The sequence below is a fragment of the Takifugu flavidus genome, chromosome 5 (assembly GCF_003711565.1).
Source record: "Takifugu flavidus isolate HTHZ2018 chromosome 5, ASM371156v2, whole genome shotgun sequence".
Lineage (NCBI taxonomy): Eukaryota > Metazoa > Chordata > Actinopteri > Tetraodontiformes > Tetraodontidae > Takifugu > Takifugu flavidus.
In genome coordinates this window covers 4,185,433-4,206,958 of record NC_079524.1, presented here as the reverse complement: position 1 = coordinate 4,206,958, position 21,526 = coordinate 4,185,433, and the positions used below count along the sequence as shown (strand labels likewise).

The window sequence follows — 21,526 nt, the reverse complement described above, 5'->3', positions numbered from 1 at the left end:
TTCTGATATGAAAATGAACCCAGCAGAGAGTCGGAACGGAAAGAAATATGATCCCTCACAATGAGAATGATTCTCAATTCACTTTATGGACAAAGTTCTGTTACACTGCCGGAGGGCAAACCGGTAATTTTAAAACTTCCATCCAGAGTGCACAGAAGGAGGTTTTAGGCTGGTTGCACACTTCTTTCATAATACTTCAACCTTATCTGCAATTGACCAAAACATAATTGGAATATGATCATTTGTGATCAGCAGTATGAAGAATGTTAAGAAGAACTGAATCTTTTGGCTTCCTTTTTGCTCTTATTTCATAAACCAGGCTCCCAGATAGGGATCCTGACCAAAAGCAGAGACAGAAATAAAATATTAACGTTATATTTTAAAGACAGATTTGTTGGCAGCAAGATTGAACTTGAGAAATTCTACTTCCAGTTTAAATTAAACAGTTTCGATACAAACTGAGCCTCAGAGGGTGAGGTGTGAGCTTACCTTGTTGATTTTGTTGGTTTTGGGGAGCGTCTGGCTGATGTTCAGGTCCGCGTACCTGAGCGGGTTGTTGATGTCGCACGGCACCGACTCAGTCCGGACCAGTCGAGCTTGTGGGAAGAGAAACAATGAGGCGCTGCGGGACACTGGAATAAAAGAGAAAAAGAGGAATATAAAGAAGAGGACTTCATTGTCAGAGCTGGTTTTTAATGAGAAAAATGAACAAACTCTTCTTTCATGCACGCTGCCGGCTGTTATCGCACTCACACACAAGCAGAAGAAGAAACCATGTCATTGGGAAATCTGTCACTTTGTCTCATTAAAGCCCAGAAGGAAAAAAGCCTAATTAGTGTTCTTTACCTTGAGTCGTTCCTTGGTGGTCTTGTTTAGGAGGGAAGGGGGGTGGAGGGAGGCGAGGAAAGACAAAAGAGTTTTAATTCTTGGAGAAGATAATAGATATTTTTTAATAGTGCTGCTTGTCAATGTGAGCAACTTCATTAATCAAATTATAATCTATACTTTATGCACCGGCACCATTTTCATTTGAGCGACACAAACTGTTCTCAATCAGGCACAAGTGACCCGAACAGAAGCGTCTGGTACGGGGTCGTTCCGGGACGGAGGCATCGGAGAGTCAGTGGTGGACAAAGGGCCGAGCAAGGACCGAGAGGTGACCGCTCATACTGGAAAATCAGGCGCGATGGAAGGGAGAAGACACGCCCACGCTTGCACGCGGAGAGGAAGAGGGAAGCCATAAGACGCAGGTGTGAGACATTAGGACAGGGAGGCAATGGTGCAGGTGGACAGCCAGACGAGACCGACGGACGACCAGAATGAAACCAAAAATGCCCAAATCTGGTGCTCTAGACCCCGAGGCTTTCAGCCTTCCAGTTCTGCAGCCATAAAGTGGCTGTAGCACAAATTAGGGAGGGTTTCCCTGCAACAGTAACATAGCATACATCTGTAACACCACGTGACGAGCCAGTTTGGGTTGGTAACTTGTCTGATGGGTTTGTTCCAACTTGCCTGTAGTTTAGTTTTGTCCTTCAATGGAAACATTGAAAATCTGCTGTAATTGTAGAACTAAATTAATAGAATAGTACGAAATAATCTCCTTACAGAGGTGGAGATCAGCACTTAAAAACAGCAAGGAACAACAAAGCATACACGAGGTTTGAAAATAAATAAAAGAACACCTTTGAAGGAATCTCTGCCTCCTCGCTGTATTATCAGTAAATGGCAAGGTGGGGCTTCTTTGGTGCATTTGTTGTGGCACTTTAGCCTTTGTAATGAAAGAGATTAGGGATTAGCATAGCACATCAACATTAAAATTACAAAAAAAAAAAAAACAACAAATCTCTGCGAATTGTGAAGCCACCCACTTGCAGTTTTTACATTTCAGCCCAAACAACATCCCCTTCCCACAAACGATGCACGTCTGGGACATCCAATATTTTGTAGAAAACCTGCAGACACACAAAAAAAAGGACTGTTAGTTATAAAGTGCTTCGACATCTCTGTCAGTTTGTCGCGCTTGTATGAACGTTAAGCGGGAGCTGTAGATTACCATGAGAACAGCGTTCCTGACCTTTACTTTTTCAGGACGTTCCCGCGCTCTGACAGCCTTTGCCACAGAAGGCCTCTCGCTCGCTGCTAAAGATAATAGATGCCTGAAAAAGCAAACGCTCTGCCAGTGTTTACCTTCCTAAGCTCCTTCAATTGCTTATTTTATACACGGGCGCCTCGTCTCCAGCTTTCATCAGCTCGGCCCGGCAGGTCAGGGGCCGGGCGCTTCACAAACCCCAGTGGAGATGCTCCTCTGATCACAAGTAGCAGCACCACCGACTCCCTGCACAGGCTGGTATTAGCTGACGTAGGTGGGAAGGGGATGTTGTTTGGCGCAATAATAAATGTTTTAGTTGCCGGAATAAAGGCAGTCCCTCACTAGATAAATCTATCGCTGACATAAGAGGATGGTGATGTGACATTAAAGGAATTTTTGCATTTTAATATGGCAACAAAGCCATCCGCAGCGTTGAATGGAGAAACGCCGCATCACAGAGCATTCTGGATGGATTAGATATGTTTTTAATAGCCTTAATTTTTGAATAACAGCCCTGAATAATGAATCAGTTTGGCTGCTCACAATAAGGCTCACTGCTTTTATTCGCCTTGACGAATGCCGAATGGGAAAACGCCCACATTCTAGCGGTCGCTGGCTTTGGCAGGCTGATGTCACACTGATTCAACTTCTTAGATCTCCAAGTTTACCAGGGCAGGAGAGGACTGGACAGAGAGACAGGGGGCAAGAAGGAGTCCTTTTTTGGAATGGGACAGGCCCTCCTTTCCCAAGCAGCCTTCTTCCTCCTACCTGTGTTTTATGGAGTTTCCCAAATCTCTTCGGGGAATCTGTGGGGACCAGCGAGGCACTGATAGAGTGTCTGGAGAGAGAAACAGAGTACAGGCATATGCTGTTTATCCTTTTAGAATACAACATTCCTCTGAAATCAACAACAGGAAGTGCGGGTGTGAGGGCCTTTCTAATGCATTCTCCTGTGGGATGGAAACATCATCCAAAGGTCAAGGTCTTTTTTGAAAGGCTTATTTCAAGTGTTTGCATGTTTAAATTCAAATATCTCTGTTAATGAGGCACTCTGCAACTACTCTGATCAGTATCTTCCATTGTACTGCCCTGGTGCTTCAAAAGGTTCCCACAACAAAAACCTTCCGATCGCTAATGGAGCAATCGGATCGAGCATGCGAGTCGGTACATTTACCTGCCACTTCTGAGCATTAGGGGACAATTGCAGCCTACGCGGTGCTGCAACAGATTGCCACTGAGATGATTTCAAACAAGGCAAGCATGTTGGGAAACCTGTTGTTCTGGTTTCCCCAAAAATGTAACACAAACTCCATGCGTACACTGTTATTTCAAGCAGTGTGCCGCCGGAGAAGAATCGCTTTTATTTTCCTTCCATCCTTTCATTTCCTGTTCATTGCTGCTTCTTCTTGCTCAGGATATATTGTGCTAATGTGGAGGCCATACTTTCAGGATAGGTTGCAGATGTGTGTTCAGGGTCAAATGGTACCCATGCTACAGTATGCTAACTGGCTGAGGCCATGCTGCTCATGCTAATTCTCCTCATTTGGATTCTTTGTAGATGCATTTGCTTTCCTACTACCAATCATATTTTGATTAATTCCAGAAGAGAGGGTCAAGCTAACCAATAAAAGATGAAGCACGCAAGTACTAAGACACTCTGGCCTCCGCCTCATTGTTTTCATCTTTCGTCAGTCCAACTTTGAATTCCTGGCATTGTTTTATGCAAGCGGTTCAGCCAAAGCACGCACAGCTTCCACCCCACAAACGGGAAATGAAGAGGCGAGGAAAGGCAAGACAGATGGAGTCAAATGTGCAACAAATAAGTAATATGCCCAGGACCTCTGCGCTAGTTATTCATGTGTGATATCAAGGCCTGGAAGAGGAAAAGATGGAACTTCAGTATGTGGGTGGTGAGTTGAACCAATAAACTGGGGGAACTGTGAAGACGAAGGGAAAGGTACCTGCCACTACAATGCTTATGAGATTAAACCGAAAATGCATTATCTTTATCTTGTGGTATCGAAATAACAAAACTTTCCACAAGTTTGTGATGCGAGATAGATCTTGTAAGTAATGAAGCCACGCATGACTTCTTTGACAGCGGTTCCCGTGCTGCCCCCATCTCTTCCTACAGCCTCTCTAGTGGACCGGTGTCGTCTTTCCACACTCCGATGCATCTCTCAATTACACTCAATCAGGCTGATAACTCAATACAGAGGGGGAACTGACATCATCTGCTTCTTGTCGGCCTTGCTGGCGACTGGCAGATGATTGGAGCTGTCAGCTGTGTGGTCGGGGCAATTTCTCATCCCGGTGCAAGTCTGCTGGAGACGCACGGACGACCATCCAGCACTGCCAGGTATTCATGTCGGCCAATCGTTCAATGGAGAGAACCCACCGTGTTGAATTAATGAACTTTAATAGCACTCAAGGGAACCGTAGAGTTCTCTTTGATCATATAACTTTTTTATTTTGGTCATATTTTGCATCAAACTGTCATTTGGTGCCACTTTTTGCCCTGGCGCTCAAACAATTTCATGAATGTTGTTCCTTTCTATGTAATCCTGTGTGTGTGTGTGTGTGTGTGTGAGAGAGAGAGAGAGAGAGAGAGAGAGAGAGAGAGAGAGAGAGAGAGAGAGAGAGAGGGAAAGAGAGAGCGGGAGAGAGAGAGAGAGAGAGGAGAGGGAAAGAGAGAGGGAAGCTGGAACCTCAAGGCGCCAGACAACAATATCCTCCTCAATCTTTACTGATTCTCTTGGCCTAATCAACCTGAAGTCTTCCTTTTACCCATGTTCATTGGTCACATGACACATCCGTGTGTGTGTGTGGGGGGGGGGGGGCATCTGCAGATCACATAAAACTCTCAAATGGCATCGAGCATACATCACCGAGGACCCCGTCAGTGCTTGCTAAACTAACAATGACTAAAATGGTCTCATAAATTCAGCAGAATTCCATCTTGATTCATTTCTCAATTGTGATTATAGCAGGTTTAACACAGTCATATTTACATGGCGAGCCGCAGCAGAAGGAACATTAATATGTGTGTGTGGGCCAAAGAGTGTGGTGAGGGTGTGTGACTGTGCGACTACTTGAGTCTAAGAGCCAAACTCGCGCCAAATATAGTTTATATGTCCTTTAGACTGAGATGCTTCTCCATGTGATTGACTGAGCACACTCCTGTTCCCCGTGGCGAGAGCATGTTTAACATGGATAAACGAGCAGCGCAACTGAAACAAAATGTGGTACAGACAATATGAGGAGTGGAATTTTTTTTTTAATATCCCACTATTCCGGTTGCACCGAAACTGACAATCAAGATCACTTCTCAGGGGTAAAGGGGATGTTTTTTTCAAAAGCTATAATCATCAGCATGCAGCGTGCTTTGCATAGCATTATTCATAAATAATGATAGGACATGGATAAAGGGACGGTGAGATGTTGAGAGTTGAAGTCGATGAATCAGATGTTTATGGTATGGCAGCTGCTCCTGCAGTGCAGATGAAGTGAACAGGACTGTAAAAGTGTGTGGGCGTCTGCTGCACGATGTGCTGCATTACAGCACGCCAGGGTTACGTGAACAATATGTCACAGGCTCCTCGCGACGTTCCTCCCCGCCTCTCATTCGCGGACTTCAGCGAGAGCTTCCCTGAACATGTGTGAGCGCGGCTCAACGGGTTGTAGTTTAGGGAGGCAGGACAAGAGGATGAAAAAAAAAAACCCAACAATTGAAGATAAAATGTGCGGGAAGAGAAAGACCATTGTTTGTTTCCCCGATGAATGAGAGACAAAGACAGGTTGCTCAGTTGCTATGGCAACAACCGCACGCCAAACAGTCTTTTTTGTAGGAGGCTGCTCTGTCATCTTTGACGAGCGATCAGGGGGCACACTTTTGCAAATATCTTGCAGCCTGCCAGGAAAATTCCTATGATAATTTGACAACGGCGACCAGGTTGCTTGAAAAACAGCAATTATCTCGAAAGAAATTGGTGTCACCATGTGGCTCTTGAAAGAAAGTGCCAGTCTCATGGCCTGGAGAGCGCCGTTGGGACAGTGGGAGGGGGGATGGCAGAACAGATGTGACCCGGAGGTTGCATGGCTCACTAGCCAATTCTTCACTTGGAGAACACAAACAGCTTGGAGCAGGCAGGCGGGTAAACCCACTAACAAACAGATACACATCCTTTTGGTTGGTACAGTTGACAACAGAACAAATACAGTACTTAACTGTTTCCATTGATCCAGTGCGATGGACTGACCCCGGGGACACCTTCTACTTCAGAACACCTACTAAGAGCTTGGTAAAGGCAGGATGGATGGTTCCACACTGCCTTTGTAGGGCAACAGGAGCTGGATCACCCTTGACATGGATTCGGTCTGTACATCACTGTTTACTCTAGATCAGGCATCGTCTTAAGAAGAAAAATACCAGAGGTCTTACACACCCTTCAGCTCCAAGGAGATCTGGAGTTGGAATGCGGCGTCCCAGAAGCGATGACGCCTTTGCTAGTTTTGCATCAATCTAGAGCAGGCATGTCCAAACCCAGTCCTCGGGGGCCACAATCCAGCCGGGTTTTCTATCCCACTGAATGCATTTTCAGCCTGGTAGGACAGAAAACCCGGCTGGATTGTGGCCCTCGAGGACTGGGTTTGGACATGCCTGCTCTAGATTGATGCAAAACTAGCAAAGGCGTCATCGCTTCTGGGACGCCGCATTCCAACTCCAGATCCCCTTGGAGCTGAAGGGTGTGTAAGACCTCTGGTATTTTTCTTCTTAAGACGATTACAGATGATGACACCATGTTCCCACTTGTAAGACACGACTCCCTCAAAGAGGAAATATGGAATCACCCGTTTGCTCGTTTACGAGAAGGAGCAAAACAAATGATACACTTTTCATGATGGTGGAATGCGCTGTAACCCTTCCTCAACCATGGATGTTCCGAGTTCTGCCTGTCCCCGGGTGCCGGCGGGGTTGGAACTGTGCTGTCCCTGACCTTCTGGTGCTCCCGTAGGAAAAAGGAAAAAATGAAGGTTGTAAAAAGCAAGTCCAGGAAAGTTGCAGCATGGAAGTATATCAGCTCCATTTCCCTTAGGAAAGCAACAATAACCAGCTGCTTCAGAAGCAACAACGAACCCATACGAGTATATCCGCAACTGAAGTCTGAAATTAAAACACTCGACAATTTAGCCGGCCTGAAATCATATTATCATTTGCATATTTTTATGAATGACTTCTGCATGACTAACCTTTCTGTCCATGGTGCTGTTTCAGAATGTAAAAGCAAACTTAATGACTAATAAGTGTCATCAAAAAGGCTTTTGGAGGTACACATTCAGTGATGAATTAAAGCTGCCAGCAGCACTGATGGGCCCTTGCACCTCCGTGCCCGTCGGGGGTGCTGGCACATCAGGTGTGATGGCTGGAGGCCAGAAGACAAACCCCTGAGTTGTCACAGTGGGCACATGGGGGAAATTGTTAGAACTGAAACGTCCATGTGAATCAGGCAACAAATGGCACACGGGCCTTGTCTGGTGTTACCAGCAAGTATCAACATCCTCCCTGAGTCAGATTCTTTATCCTACCATTTGTCTTATTTTACTCTGCATTATCATTTAAAAGCCAGATATGTAAGATTTGTTCCAGGTGTCATAAAGGCGCGTTACCATTCAAACCATGGGAACCCAAACAGCAAACTGGGCCTCAGGAGCCACGGCAGAATTCTACAAGCCTGGAATGTAAGAATCCATCACTAAAGAGGGGCTCAGACTTTTTGTTGGGACCTTTGCACTGATTCAGCCCGAGGAGACGTGGTCACATCATCTGGCCTCAGCTTAAGAAGAATAATAACATTTTGGGCTGCAGGGCCGGGACAGGTGACACGGCGCTGACACTGTAGTTCCTGTCTCATGTCACCGAAATGTCGAGACTCCTGTTTAAAATAAATAATAAAATCCAAATCATTTGGGAAAGTTTTCGCCTCGGTGTCCACTGCTCTGCCTGAGTCATTGAATGGCGATGGCGCCCTACGAGCAGCAGGCAGTAAGATACCTCATCAAAAACATTTTTGGGGCGACAAATCTAGATTAGACGTGTCATTCTCGCAGGTGTTGAGCAATCTTCACATCACGACTTGCACGTGTGCAGACGTGAACTCTGAGCCATGGGCGCTATGTTTCTTCCTGAAAGATGGAAACAACCGCAGGCAGCCGGAATGATAAACGGAGTTAATAGAAACACCCCTGACATCAAAGGTTGTGCAACAGATACCTCATATTAGGTTTCAGGTATCCTGATGAGCTTCCATTGATGATTAGGCCACCTTGGAGAGAATAAAACACGTGCCTTTTCTAACCTGCCTTCACAGACTCGATGAGGGTGGAACCTCTTCTAGAATCTCTTCTAGAAGCAGTGAGCAGCTTCAGATTGGTTATTCCAAGTAAGTGAGTGGTTGGGATGCAGGCGATGACTTTATTATGCATGACTGGAGGCCCATGATCATTAATTACAGATATGTAAAGAGATTGTGTTTTCATACTGCCGTTCTCAGGTAATTCGATTCCCGTTAGTGGTTAGAACTCAAAAACTCTGAATCACGCGTGTATCCGTCCGCCCATTTTTCTCGTTTCCGTAGCTTAAATACTAAAGTGCGCCTGTAAAGCTTTAACGGCTAATATTTGAAATTCACAACAAAAGGAAGGCAAGCGGCCGCTACAGCTGTCTGATTATTCCACGTAATGTCCGTAAAAAAAACAAACATATATGCGCTGAGGCGTCCCGCAATCCTTAAACTCCTCACAAGCAGCACGCATTCATCACTCCTTTGCCTGACACATCCGCAATTACTCGCATCTCTCTCCCAGTTTGATGTCTTCCACATTCCGTAATGGATCAGCCGATAAGGCTGCCGGTGCACGCCGCCCTGCCACCTCCGGCATTACTGCGCCGCCTGACTGCTTGTTTGTTGCACTTTGCCACGGAGCGGCGCTTAAGTATGGTTTCTGCGGTCCTTATTAATGTGAAAAGACCCATTTTCAACGGGTGTTCCGTCTATTTCTTTGTGTTGTCACCTGCTAAGAGACAGGAGCAAGATCCCACGGAAGCATGAAAACACACGGCTGTTTTAAGGAATAAGTTCCTTACTTGCAGATGGCGTTTCGGCGTGGACAGGAGGCGTGGAGGGGATGAAGGACGGGAAGAAAAAGGATCGAAGCGATCGTTCGGTGTGGAGGGGGGAGCGCTGCGTGGGCAGATTCTCACAGCTGCCCACGCTGCTGTGGATCTTAAGGTTCAAGGGCTTCGTTTTCTTCTTGAGGGCTCTACGAACAGGAGGAAAAGCAGAGGGAGGAAATGAGAATCACACATTTCTTTAACAGTTGAAACAGTTGAGCCGAGTAAATAGAGATTATGGAGGTTTCTGTGTGACTGGCAACATGTCCAACATCAATTTGAGTTATTCTTTCAAGAAGTTTAAGTTTCAATCAAATGTTAATGAATCCACCAAACCAAGCAGTTTCTTTGCATGTGTGTGTGTGTGTGTGTGTGTGTGATCTTAAACACACATGTAAACACTGGTGCACTGTGTAAAGACAGATTTAGCACAAATGCTATGGTTCAGCCATAGCACAAAGGCAGGGTAGCAACAACAACAACAACAACAGACAGATGTCATCAAAACAATCAATATTGCAACATTTTGACCCACTGTTACAAATTAAAAGCTGGAGGGAGCGAGATCCTCAGGAACAGGCTTCAGAATAGTGTTTCTCTCCTGTATTTCTCTCAGATTAATTTTAAAACCCGTGTTTCAGCGTTTCGTCAAAATTAGTTGTCAAGAGTCTCTGAGATGTGATGGGAACTAGTTCCAGGAACAATTACATGCCTTAAACTAAAAACTGACTTACTGTTATCTAGAGAGAAATGGGAGGTGTCTTGAGATCTAAAATTCATTGTCAACTCCTCACTGAGCAAAGATCATACATTTTCGTGATCCTGTCAAATTTATTTGTGAAATAAATCAGTTGTTTTAGATGTTTTGGCACTTGAATAACTTCAATAAGGCCGTGGTCATCTGCTAGTTGTTGTCAGATGCTGAATATTGTCCCAATTATTATGAGAATCACCAACAACAAAAGTTTTGCTTTTAAAATTGCTGCGTTTTTAACAGTCCGACCGTTGAGCGGAGCATTTGTCCCCAACTGATGTCATAACAGGTGAAGATGATGTTGAACAGAGAAATACAGCCAACCAGAAACAGAGCGTTTGCCTGAAAGTGATCCTGTTGCAACAGCCTGGTTTTGTTCCTTCGGCTGCCCTGATTAGGTGGAGGACTGACAAGATTGATGGGATGTTTAACGGGACCTGCCAGCCTGCCGGTACGCACCGCCATCGTTCCTCACTCATCTCAGAGGCTTGCTCAGGTCCACTGACACTATAAGTTCCCATCATGCATTCCTTCCTTCACAGATGAGCTTGCTCGTGTTATGGGTCCAACGACTACGCCCTCACTGAAGGCATCATCAGCATCAGAAATTGCCCCCGGATAATTAAATACCTGTTTAAGTTGTCTGAGTCTTGCGCTTGCTTACGTAATTCCTGAGGGGATGTTGGAACGCGATCTGATAAACCGGATCATGCTGGATGAAATCTTTTTTCACTTAATGTGCATCTTCTGTGCACACAAAAGTGTAGAAAAACAACAGTTTAAGCCTCCAGCCCAGACTTTTTAAGATAACTGCAACTCACAAAGTGTTAAATCCCACTAGAATTCTTCCTAGCATCAGTCCGTAGCCCCCCCCCCCCCCCCCCCCCCCCCCCCCGTCATGCAATTAGACCTGTAAACCAGCGAGGAACTAGCCTGCAGGTTATCGCGTTTCCATCACAGGGCTTTTTGTAAGCTTTTCCGATTATCCCACTCTGTGCCACCTAAATCTAAATTAAGCCATTCATCGCTCTGCGTGCAGACGTTTATCCTCCCCGAGTCTTCCGTAGATGTCAGGTGAGGGAAAGCGGAACCGAGCAGGCGAAGAAAAGAGAGGATTCCCAGTTTTGGGTTTTGAAAACGATGCCATTGAAGCCGCCCAGGCACAGCGAGTGACTGACATCTACGCGTTCGCCGGGATGCCTTTTCAGACCCCCTTTTTCTGCTCTGCATATGAAAAGTTCAAAGAGGGAAAATTCACGACGCGGGGGCGAGAAAGTGGGGGAGGCGAGTGACGTCTCACAGCTTTTCTTCTAAACATGATGAAAACTACTGCATGATTGTCACCTTAGGGATCCAAGGCTTTAATCCCTTTGGGACTTCCACACAACACGCTTCATTCACCTCATTACACTTATTTCAGAGCTTCTTTCAGGCTTTTACAATCGACATTTTGTATTACATAAAATAAAACGGTCAAAAAGGACCTAATTAAGTACATTTTCCCCAGTTTTATCATCTGAATTTAAATGCAAAGCAAATAAAATGTATTTATGCCCCAAGATCTTGCAAATAAAGTGCAACTATTTGCATATAATAATACAAAGAACGCAGTTCTTCAGTTGAGTTTATCAGTGTTGGACAAACTACCGCAGCAAAGTAAGTAACTGCCGAGTGAGGATTACTTAGCGAGAGAAACTGGAGCTGAGAGAAAAGTCTTCCACGGTCTGTGCTGCACACACGGTGACCCCATCGGTTGAACTTGACTCTTTGCACCTCTGGCGGCAACAAGTGGGTGCCAGAGCGTCCAAAGCTCCGCACGAATTAATAAAAAATCCACAATTTAAAAATCAGGTCAGAGTCAGACTGCAGAGAGGCCAGGCGCCGATTAGATTTTCTGATGAAAGCATGAACTGGTTTTTCAAAATGGATGAAGGAACTAACAGCAACAACAGGTCGCAAAAACCCAGCTGGAATCTTTATTGAATCTTTACGGTTACCTGACTCGCTTCACGAGCAAACATTATTTTGTTGGCCTGAAAATAAAAAGAATCTTCCTTATTACCAAACCATAAATATTCCATTTATAAACCCAAATATCACAATTTTTTCACCAAACACATGCATTGGTATTCATATCTTTGTGAGGACGGTCATTCGAATCAGTATCCCCCCCAGCCCTTAAATCTTTACCCTAAACCCGTCTGACCATAACCTTAAAACAAGTTTTAACCCTCAAATCGCCCTTTGAATCTGTGATAACCAGCCAAAATGTCCTCACTTGGATAAATGTCCTCACTTGGATAAATGTCCTCACTTGGTTAGTGGTCCTTAAGTAAAGAAAATAAACACACACACACACACACACACACACAGCTCTCCGTAGACACTGATCACAGTAAAACCTTCAAATAAATATTATGTTATAGATATTATAAATATATATTCTATTCTATTTTATTTTTATCTTAATTGTCTCTGCGTGCTCTTGCTGTTGTTGCGCTGTAAATTTCCCCCTGTGGGACAATAAAGAATCTGAATCTGGAATCTAAATATTCCATTTGATCAGACGTGTGGAGGCTACAGGAAAGGTGCTTTAATTCAAATGATTTTTTTCCTGTCATGACGCCTCCTGGTGACTTTAAAAAGGGAGCGAATATCAAAGACCCCTTCGGCAAAACCAGAAACGTTCCTGGTGAAAAAATATCGAAATGGGACCTAATTAACACCTGTGGTGATCTTTCTACCGATACTTTGAACATATAGAGAACTCTTCTGAGAGGCCTTTAATGCAAATAAACCTGCGGAGCAAAATTCCTGATAGCCATCATTTAAAAAGGAAAACACAGAGATGTCAAGGGTGGCTTGAATAATGATCGCAAGGAAGAATTACTGTTAAGTCTTCAGCAGTTCAAAGCAGGTTCTGTTGCTTCCCGGCAGCTAAAGCGATGCATAAACGCTTGAGACGTCGCTTCATTTACGTTTCAAAGCAAAATGAGAGCATTTGCACACAACTAGATACTGTAGATACGTTTTTCTTTCAGTTTTTGGATCAAGGGGTCATGTACCATGCAGAAATTGCAGGTAAAAGAACAAACCTATACTTTAAGTGTTAGCATCCTGTTGCTAATTAGGTTCTGAATATACGGACACAGAGTTTGTGCATGAATGAAAGCAAACACTGAGCACTGAGTGGGACGCTCTGCTATCGCGTGGCGTGATAGCAAAAGCAAGCAATGATATGTTAAAACACCTGTTGTGCTGGTGCAATGTCCATTAACTTGATTACTCCCTGGAAAACCTTCGAGAGGCTAATCTGGGGACTTCTGAGCTCCGCCATTAAGATTCGCGCCGCACAATCATCTCAGCAATCAGCAAACACCAGCTGATGTTTAAATTACATCCAAACATCCAGCAGAGTGCTTTAAAACCATAAATGGCGGCCATCGTCCACCACGCAGTGGCTGTGACAGTGGTGAACAAGAGAGTCCAAGATGCTTCTCAAGGACAGCTGCGTCCTCGGATCATGGACCTAATGACCCTCGTGACACTAAAACAACTTTTTCTATTAAGCAACAAGCAACCGTAAACTCCTCCTCGCCACCTCCCAGATGTCACCACCAAAAATAAACGCTTGTTTGTAGGAGCCCGTTGAAATGACGGGGGCGTCGGACCCAGCTGTTCTGGACGTCACTTAACGCGTCACCGTGACCATATTTGCCGATAACCTGTTGAGATGACAGTATGATAATAGCGCGAGGTGGTCATTACCCCCCCCCCTCCTCTCGCTCATTAGCTCCTCTTTAACTGTCAGCGTCTCCAACTGCGATAAGGGCGGGTGTCAGCGGAGGCCAGGGGAGACACGAGTCACAGCGGGGGTGGGGGTCGTACGTGTGATGTGAATTAAGACAGAGACGCCCGAGGTGAGGAGCGAGGAGCGAAACCACAGATTGAAAAGCTCACGGGAGAGATAGAAAGGGTGGGGGGGGGGGGGGCACGGAGCACCACCAGATGACAGAGGGGTTGAGGGGAAGGTGGAAAACAGGAATTTGGCTACAAGAATGGAGACAAAAATAACTGATTTTAAGTCCCAAAGGTGTGAAATTCCGTCACTCCTCAGAGATTTCGTCCTCTGTCCGGCCGTCCTCCCCCCCCAGGTCGTCCGTGGACGTCGCCGCCCCCCCCCCCAGTAACTGCTCTCATTCATTCTGGGTCACGCCTCTCGTGCAGCCGTTGACCTTTTCCTCAGTCTCTTTGAGTGCCTCCACTTCCTCATCACCTCCTGTTCATCAAGCTCAAGCTGGAGGCTCCATGAATCCAGACTTTTGACGTGTTGAAGATCCGCGCCTTGTGTGAATTACAAGAGCGAACAGCGCTGTCGCCATGGCGCCGGCGCCAGCAGGAGGAAAGACGGTTGTAACAATCCATCTCAAAGATAAATATATCACCATCCTCGGCGCGCAGGCTGTAGCGACGCCGCGGATCCTTAGTAATATAGTTTTAACAATGATAATCGCGTCCAATTTACTCCCAAATAATGAACTGAAGTGTTGTGATGATAACATTAGGAGGAGTTAATGGAGTTCAGTGCAGCAGCGGCTACAGTTGTAACGTGAAAGGAACGTCGTCTTCGGTTTAACAGGAACTGCTGTTAGCTTCCATGCTGCATTTTTAATCACGCTGCAAGGTCGTATTTTCACGCTACGCGCAGGAGTCGTCGCTAAGAGTTTCTCACAGCCGACCGAATTTGCGAAGTAACTAACGGCTTTCCGACAGCTTTGGTATATAGTCCCAACTTTTAATTGTGTTAAGGGACCTGTTCTTTATCAACTTTTTTAATTAGAATTTTCACTTTCCCACCGACGCTGTGAGGGGAGTCTCAGATTTTGGCTTTATTAGGATCTATTTAATGATCTCTGGATATTAACAGGAACATTCCTTACAGTTGTCTCTTGTGTTGAAGCTGTGGAACCTCCACATATCACTATGCCAGCGAACGTCAATGAGTAAAAACGATGATTTTACATTAATCTGTGAATAAGCGCATATATTTAGCCCCCTAAACGCCGCTGAATGCTAACTTTAGACACCTGTAAAGTTGTAAAGTGTAAAGATCTCTCTATATATAAATGTATATATAACTTTTTTGTTGTAGTTGGTGATTTTGTTTGAATGGACAATAACTGCCGGGAGACTTTAACTGACACAGTGTTACAGCCAGTCAAGTGCTTACGGTTGACGGAGGGGTTAACATCCACCGGGGGTTCAGAAAAAGGTCAGTTTTAACATCCCCTCCGTCAATAAGCAGCGTTCCGAAGAAAAGAGCGCGATCCGTTCACTAAAGTACCCGCCGTGAATTGAAAGTTAGGTCCCCCAGCGGCGATGTTGTTCTGTTGCTTTTGCCCTAAATCTTTGACCCGCGGGTTTTCCCATTAAGGAGACCGAACTGCCACAATGTAAGTGGTCAGTATGGATTTATCGGCGTGCTCGGCGGACACGTGCAACAGCAGCACCGGAACACGTGGGCGTGGACCTGTCGCGGGCTGGCGAGGCACTTTCAATGGCAAGATGCACCGATTCCTCCTGTTAATGGGAAACACGTCAGGGAATATTGAAAGAGTCTGTTGTGGAATGGTTGCACGTGCACACGCTCTTCTGACATGCTCCGAAGGCCCATAACGCACTGGACGTGTGGCAAAGCATCCTCTGGTTTTTCAGTGGCGAGAGTCTAAATATTTTCAGAGGCGAAAGTTTAGAAAGCGCAATGGTTCATCTCATATTCGCCCGGCGTCCAACTATCCTCCGCGACACCCCCGGCGCCCTCGGAGCTGCGGCACAAAACTCTTCATTAATTCATGGTTGTCGTTGGACCAGACGTGTGAGAGTTTACAAACGTCCACCCGCAGCGGCCATTCGCTCACGGGTCGCTGGGTTTAACCCTGTTTGGGATCTGACCCGTGTTTTTCCGTTGTTGGGGTACATCCGACGGTGATGCAGACATGCTAACCCTGTCTCAACGCTGGGCTGCTTATTTCTTCATAAACAGCGTCATCCCATAGAACCATCTGCTTCCTAAACATACCTTCACATCAGCCTCCCAACACACACTCACACACACACTCAGAGCTGCAGGAAAAAGCTGTTTAATGATATCACCAGTAAATTGCCGCTCTATTATATTGATAAATGAACAACTAGGTATGTAATCATTTGGATAATAATCCAAATTTATTATTATAACGGTCTATTCCCGACTACTGTGGGTGTGTGTCAGAATTATAGCCTTTATCCTTTAGCAATTAGAGCCATTTCAAGCAGAGTGCATCCATTTTCAGGGGCTACACTTCTGTCACATTGGTTTTATTCCAGCTCTGATTTGCTGGATATCTGGACTGTAAATGGTTAAACTCCAGGCACGTGCAGCCAGGCAGTAATTAATTAAATGTGGGATGAATCATCTTCTATTCTCCATTTTATTTTGGTCATTCATGCACGAGTGAGTCTGTGTGTGTGTGTGTGTGTGTGTGTGTTTTCCAAGCAGATCATTGACAAATTTCATTTTCTCGTTTCACCCGTAGCTCCAGCCGTACGATCTCTAATCTGACCTACATGGCGGCGGCCCGGACGAGGACGCCAGCGCGGCCCACGACGGCGTGGGTTAAGTTGCTTTTGCGCGCGCGCAGGGCAATAAATGACATTGAGTTAAGAAAGAAAAGGGGGAGGACAGGGACAATATGGAACCTGCAGCAGATGTTGTCTGTGCTGCCCTCAACATCACAAACAATGAGATGAAGGTCGGCCCTGATGGCCCGATTGATGAATGGTGGTAATAACCAGTAAACTAGCTCCTATTGCTCAATAAATCCAACGCTAACTTCTGTGTGTGTCCAGCTTCAGCTCAAGCTGATGACAGATTCATGAAATTACAATCAGAAAGAATAAAAAGTGACTTCTCATTTCCCACTTTAGGCCTGTTTTCCCACCCTGGCTACTTGTTCAGAAATCAACGGAAAGAAAAAAAAAACGCAGCCTCATAAATCTGATCTCCACCAGAAACGGTGAACGTTTGGGCAAAGGCGACACTCCTAAACACTCATATAAATTCATAATCATGATTCCAATCTCTCGGCGGCCGGTCAAGGCTTGGTGGGACGACCATTACAGCGGCGGCTGGATGGAGAAACGGGCCGGCAGCATCTGGCCATTAAGCTCCCCGGTGTTGACGTCTCACCTGACTCGTCATTAATGGGCGTCGAGCTCGAAGCTCTGATTAACATGGATGAGTTCAGTCCGCAGGGAAAGGAAGACATACGCCAATAATCCCCGCAGCCAACGCCGCCTCTCCCCCACCCCACATACGTAATAAATAGTCAGAGGCGCGGTGTGCCCCTCGCTCCACAGCCCAGGGCACGTGGGACTATTAATCCTCCAGGGTCAGGGGTCGCTCGCTAAAGTGGCGACGTGTGTGGCGGATCTGCATCTTGGCAGATCATCGGGGGAGCGATGGTGAGGATGTGGTGTCAGCCGCATCATAAAAAGTGAAACACGGCATCAGATTAGGCCTGAAGCGAGCACCAGACAGCATGAAGACGTCAGAGGGACTCTTAAACGAGGGTAGATTTAACCGCCACAGCAAAAAAAAGGCACTTAAAATTAATTCTTACCATCCATGTCGGGACCTGACACTAAGAGAATGCACGCATCTCAGCAGATAACATGGGTTAAGGCAACAGAAAGGGCTATTTTCCAGAGCTGAAAGTTAGCGTCGTGGCACACTCGGCAGCGAGGATCCTATATGATTTGATTTTATGACCGGGCAGAATATCGATTTTTCTGTGGAGAGGTCACTGTCTGGGCGGCTTCTGCCACTTTTATGTAAATGCAGCCAGAAAAACTGCAAAGTTCCAGTAGAAGAAACAATATGTGCAACTTCATTTTCTTAGCAACTTTTATCCTTGTTTAAAATCAGTCGAAGTCATTTTATTCGAGCTCTTATTTGTCACATAGATTCGGCTCATAAGGGAAGCTGTCATCCCTATTTCTGACCCCTGGGGGGCTGAAAACACAATTTTCATCACCAGTTTATGCAGCAAGTGTATAAAAAAAGAAGAAAAACCCGCATCTAAGTTGACGCCGTCTCACCTGGGGGGGAAGGGGGGGGTGGAAAGCGTGGCTGACTGTGTTTACCCTGCCAACAATTCACCTCAGACAGGTAAACAACATCTTCCATAGTTTCTGATGGAAAAGCACGGCCAGTGGAAATGAGACGGCTCCGGCTGTGAAGAATTTATAGAAAATCTGATGAGATGACGTCCTTTGTGTCCCCTTTGATCGTGTTTTACAGCCCAGGCAGGCACGTCATCGGTTAAACACACACCTCTACACTCTTAGCTGCTCCTTATCGAGGGTAGAAAGGCCCCCACCCACCAAGTCGGTGCAGAACACGGACGTTTTCAGAACATAGCAACTCCCCGATGAGCCGTGTAACCGTGGCATTAGTGCGTCTGTTCTTAGACAGTGTGGCTTTTGTTGAGGGGGCACGCCACATCACCATTAGGGAACGCTCCGGTTGACACACCGCGACCCCCAATACCATCAAACGCGTTCATGTATCCAACTTATCCCGCAGCACCCCCATTGAGTCGATTCCCTCCTGCAATGTTCAAAGCTCGCTGCACTCAGCGCGGAGAAAACTAAATCCAATGCAAAATGTATTTTCCCTCTGAATGGCTCAATGTTACGGATGACTGTGGAATAACGCATCGACAGGCTGTCAAAGGCGATGCAATGAGAGGGGCGAAGAGGGAAGAGAAAAGGATGCGGAGAGAGAGAAAGGGAAGAGGAAAATGGGGAGAGAAATATATGATGTGTGCGCCATCTCCGTGAAGCAAACAGCTAATTTAGTCATGGAAGAGATGCAAATTTGCTTCCCCTGAGCATCGCAGGGTAGAATTACCCCGAGAGAAGCGGAGGGTGAATCACGCCAACCCTCGGCGCTGTGTGATTTATTAGCAAACATCCAATTCAATAAGAAAGTGCTTAACATTCAAAAAGCTGTGAAAGTCTCATAAGGTGGCATTAACTATATGATATTCCCATTTCCACCAGCGGGGGAAGGCAAGACAAGAGACGGCGGAAAAACAAACATTCACGCTTTGCAGAAGGATCGAGTGCGACGCTGACAGACTGGAAACTCACTTGGCCTTTTCCACATTCGTACACACGTTATCACTCATTAACATACACAACCAGGCTCATTAATTGGCTATTTGTCCCAAAGAGTCTCTCCTCTCTGAAAAGGGCACCGAGAGAGTGAAAGAGCAAGGAGGATGCTGGGAAATAAAGTCGGGATCGAGAGGAAAAATTAAAATTGAACTTCATCCTCCCTGTTAGCGCCTTCCGAGGGATCCGACATGCTCAGTGGAACCTGATCTATGCTAACGAGGTTTTATTGGCGGCAAAATCTGATGCACATGGACTTTGGTCTGAAGGGAAAATTCAGCTTTTTAACAACTTTTTTATTTAGTCACTCACCCAATTACTAGAAATAAAGCCCTGAAGGAGAGCGCAGACCTCAGCCAAGCAGGTAATTTCCCCACCCATTATGACTGTGACCTGTACCACAGTATATACGCTCTACTGGGTAGACCGCTTCGATTGCTTGTTAACACCAATAGCTAATCAGCCAATCACACTTAGGCATGAAGACGTGATCAAGACTCGCTGAAGTCCAAAGCAGCATCAGAATGAGGAAGAAAGGCGATTCAAGCGATGTTGAACATGGCCTGGTTGTTGGGGCCAGACGTTTGTTGGGGAATCCTCTTAATGCAACGTGGAATGGAGCTTTTACTTTGGAACAAACTCGGCAAACTCTCCGCAAAGTCTGCCTCATCCCACCCTGCCTTGGTGGGTTTGATGAGGCAACAGCACGAGTGGAAAGAGAGACTAAAGAGAGCAATTAGCAAAACTGCGTGGTGTGTCGCAGACCGGCGTTGGTGTGATTCACCGTGCGCAGGTGCTCAGTGGGGTGGGGAGACGCTGATTGGCTGTGGAAATTGTTTTCCATCATTTCAAAGTCAAATGATGGCACTGTTAATTCCTCCAGCTTGCTGATAGTTAAAGATGACAGTCGGAAAAAGAAATATTAACACGGGAGCAGTGAGTTGTCAGAGAATTGGAAGGAACCCGTGAATGAGGTGGGGTTCAACACCGACCGTACTGTGGTTGTAGAAACAGCCCATAATTTACCTAACAGGACATTTTCTGTTGTGGCGTTCCCCAAGGCTCCGTTATTGTGACACTGCCCTTAAACGTTGTAGCGATGAAGGTTCCCATGGTTCCCGTGGTATGCTAAGAATTTAAAATTTCCAACAAACAGGTCCAAGAGTAGATCCTGGACCTGCAGGAGGTTCCTCAACCATCGAACGGTGAATGTTCTCCAGCTCTGAGGCCCCTCAGGGCTCAGTCACACAATATTAAAAACAGAATTGTCATTAATTAAGGGGATAAAAGTCGTTTGGATTAAGTTTGAAGAGCCTTGAGGAAAGAATCAATACGTTGCTCGGAGTGAGGCCACCCTGGCTGTGTGATATTACCAAACACTCGCCAGACAATTTGCTGATTATCGTTTCTCCGGCCGCTTTGCTGCGAGCTGACAGGAAGCGGGGAACACATCAAGCAGGACCGCACACGGCTATGAAGCCGAAAGCTGACGGTCCAAATCCAGACAAACCAGATGGGTACCAGAGTTTTTGTGCAACAACATAATTACCAACGACAAAATAATTGCTAGCACTTCCCCCTCGCTGGGTTGGTACAGTAATGAGTGAGATTAAAGCCCTCCGACTCCTTCATTTAATACATAGATTTGCTTTTTGGACATGAAGGAAAATGAAATAAAGCCTCGTTAGATCCCAGAAACACCTTTAGTTCCACCAACTGGATCTTCTGAAGGGCTGGAAAAAGCTAAAATGCTGTAGCTAAATAACCTAAACGCAGAGTTCTGGCGACACCTCTCTCGGTCCATCGCCCATTTCTGTTGTGATGCACAAACGCTACATTAATTTGGAGACGTAGCTAATAATTATCACGGAGCAGGACCGGGGGGGGGGGGGACCCACCTGCTGGTGGGCAGCTGGAAACAGGACGAGGAGAGCAGAGGAAAAGACACGTGCGTGGAAGCCAAATTCTCCTTTCAGGCGAGCATTCTTGCACATTCAGCTGCATTTAGTTGGAGCTGTATCATGCGGCGATAATGAGATATTAAACTATATCTCATTATGTGATGGAGCGAGTGTGTCTCGGGGTCAGAGGATAATCCCTGGCCGCTGTGTCGTGGCCGAGGAAGCGGGCAATTAAGCAGGAGAAGATGAGGACCCGAGGAGCGCTACGAGCTTATTAAATTCTCGAGGTTGGTAATAAAGGGAAATGTGGACAGGACGGAAGAGGCGCAGTATCACAGAATAGCAGCCATTAAAGTGTGAAATAGCCTTTTTCAGGATATTTTAGCTAGTCA

The 21,526-nt window shown here is 45.9% G+C and overlaps 1 protein-coding gene across 3 annotated transcripts in view; it reads right to left on the bottom strand.

The window, feature by feature from the left end:
* Positions 1-21,526, bottom strand: part of ksr2 (kinase suppressor of ras 2) — a 54,864-nt gene that overhangs the window by 20,555 nt on the left and 12,783 nt on the right. For all 3 annotated transcript variants that reach the window (XM_057034017.1, XM_057034016.1, XM_057034015.1), the window contains 6 exons: positions 9,234-9,409; positions 2,858-2,927; positions 1,869-1,952; positions 1,683-1,768; positions 847-867; positions 490-632 (listed from right to left, as the gene is read on the bottom strand). In XM_057034017.1, coding sequence (XP_056889997.1) covers positions 490-632; positions 847-867; positions 1,683-1,768; positions 1,869-1,952; positions 2,858-2,927; positions 9,234-9,409 — 580 coding nt within the window. The remainder of the gene's footprint in view (positions 1-489; positions 633-846; positions 868-1,682; positions 1,769-1,868; positions 1,953-2,857; positions 2,928-9,233; positions 9,410-21,526) is intronic.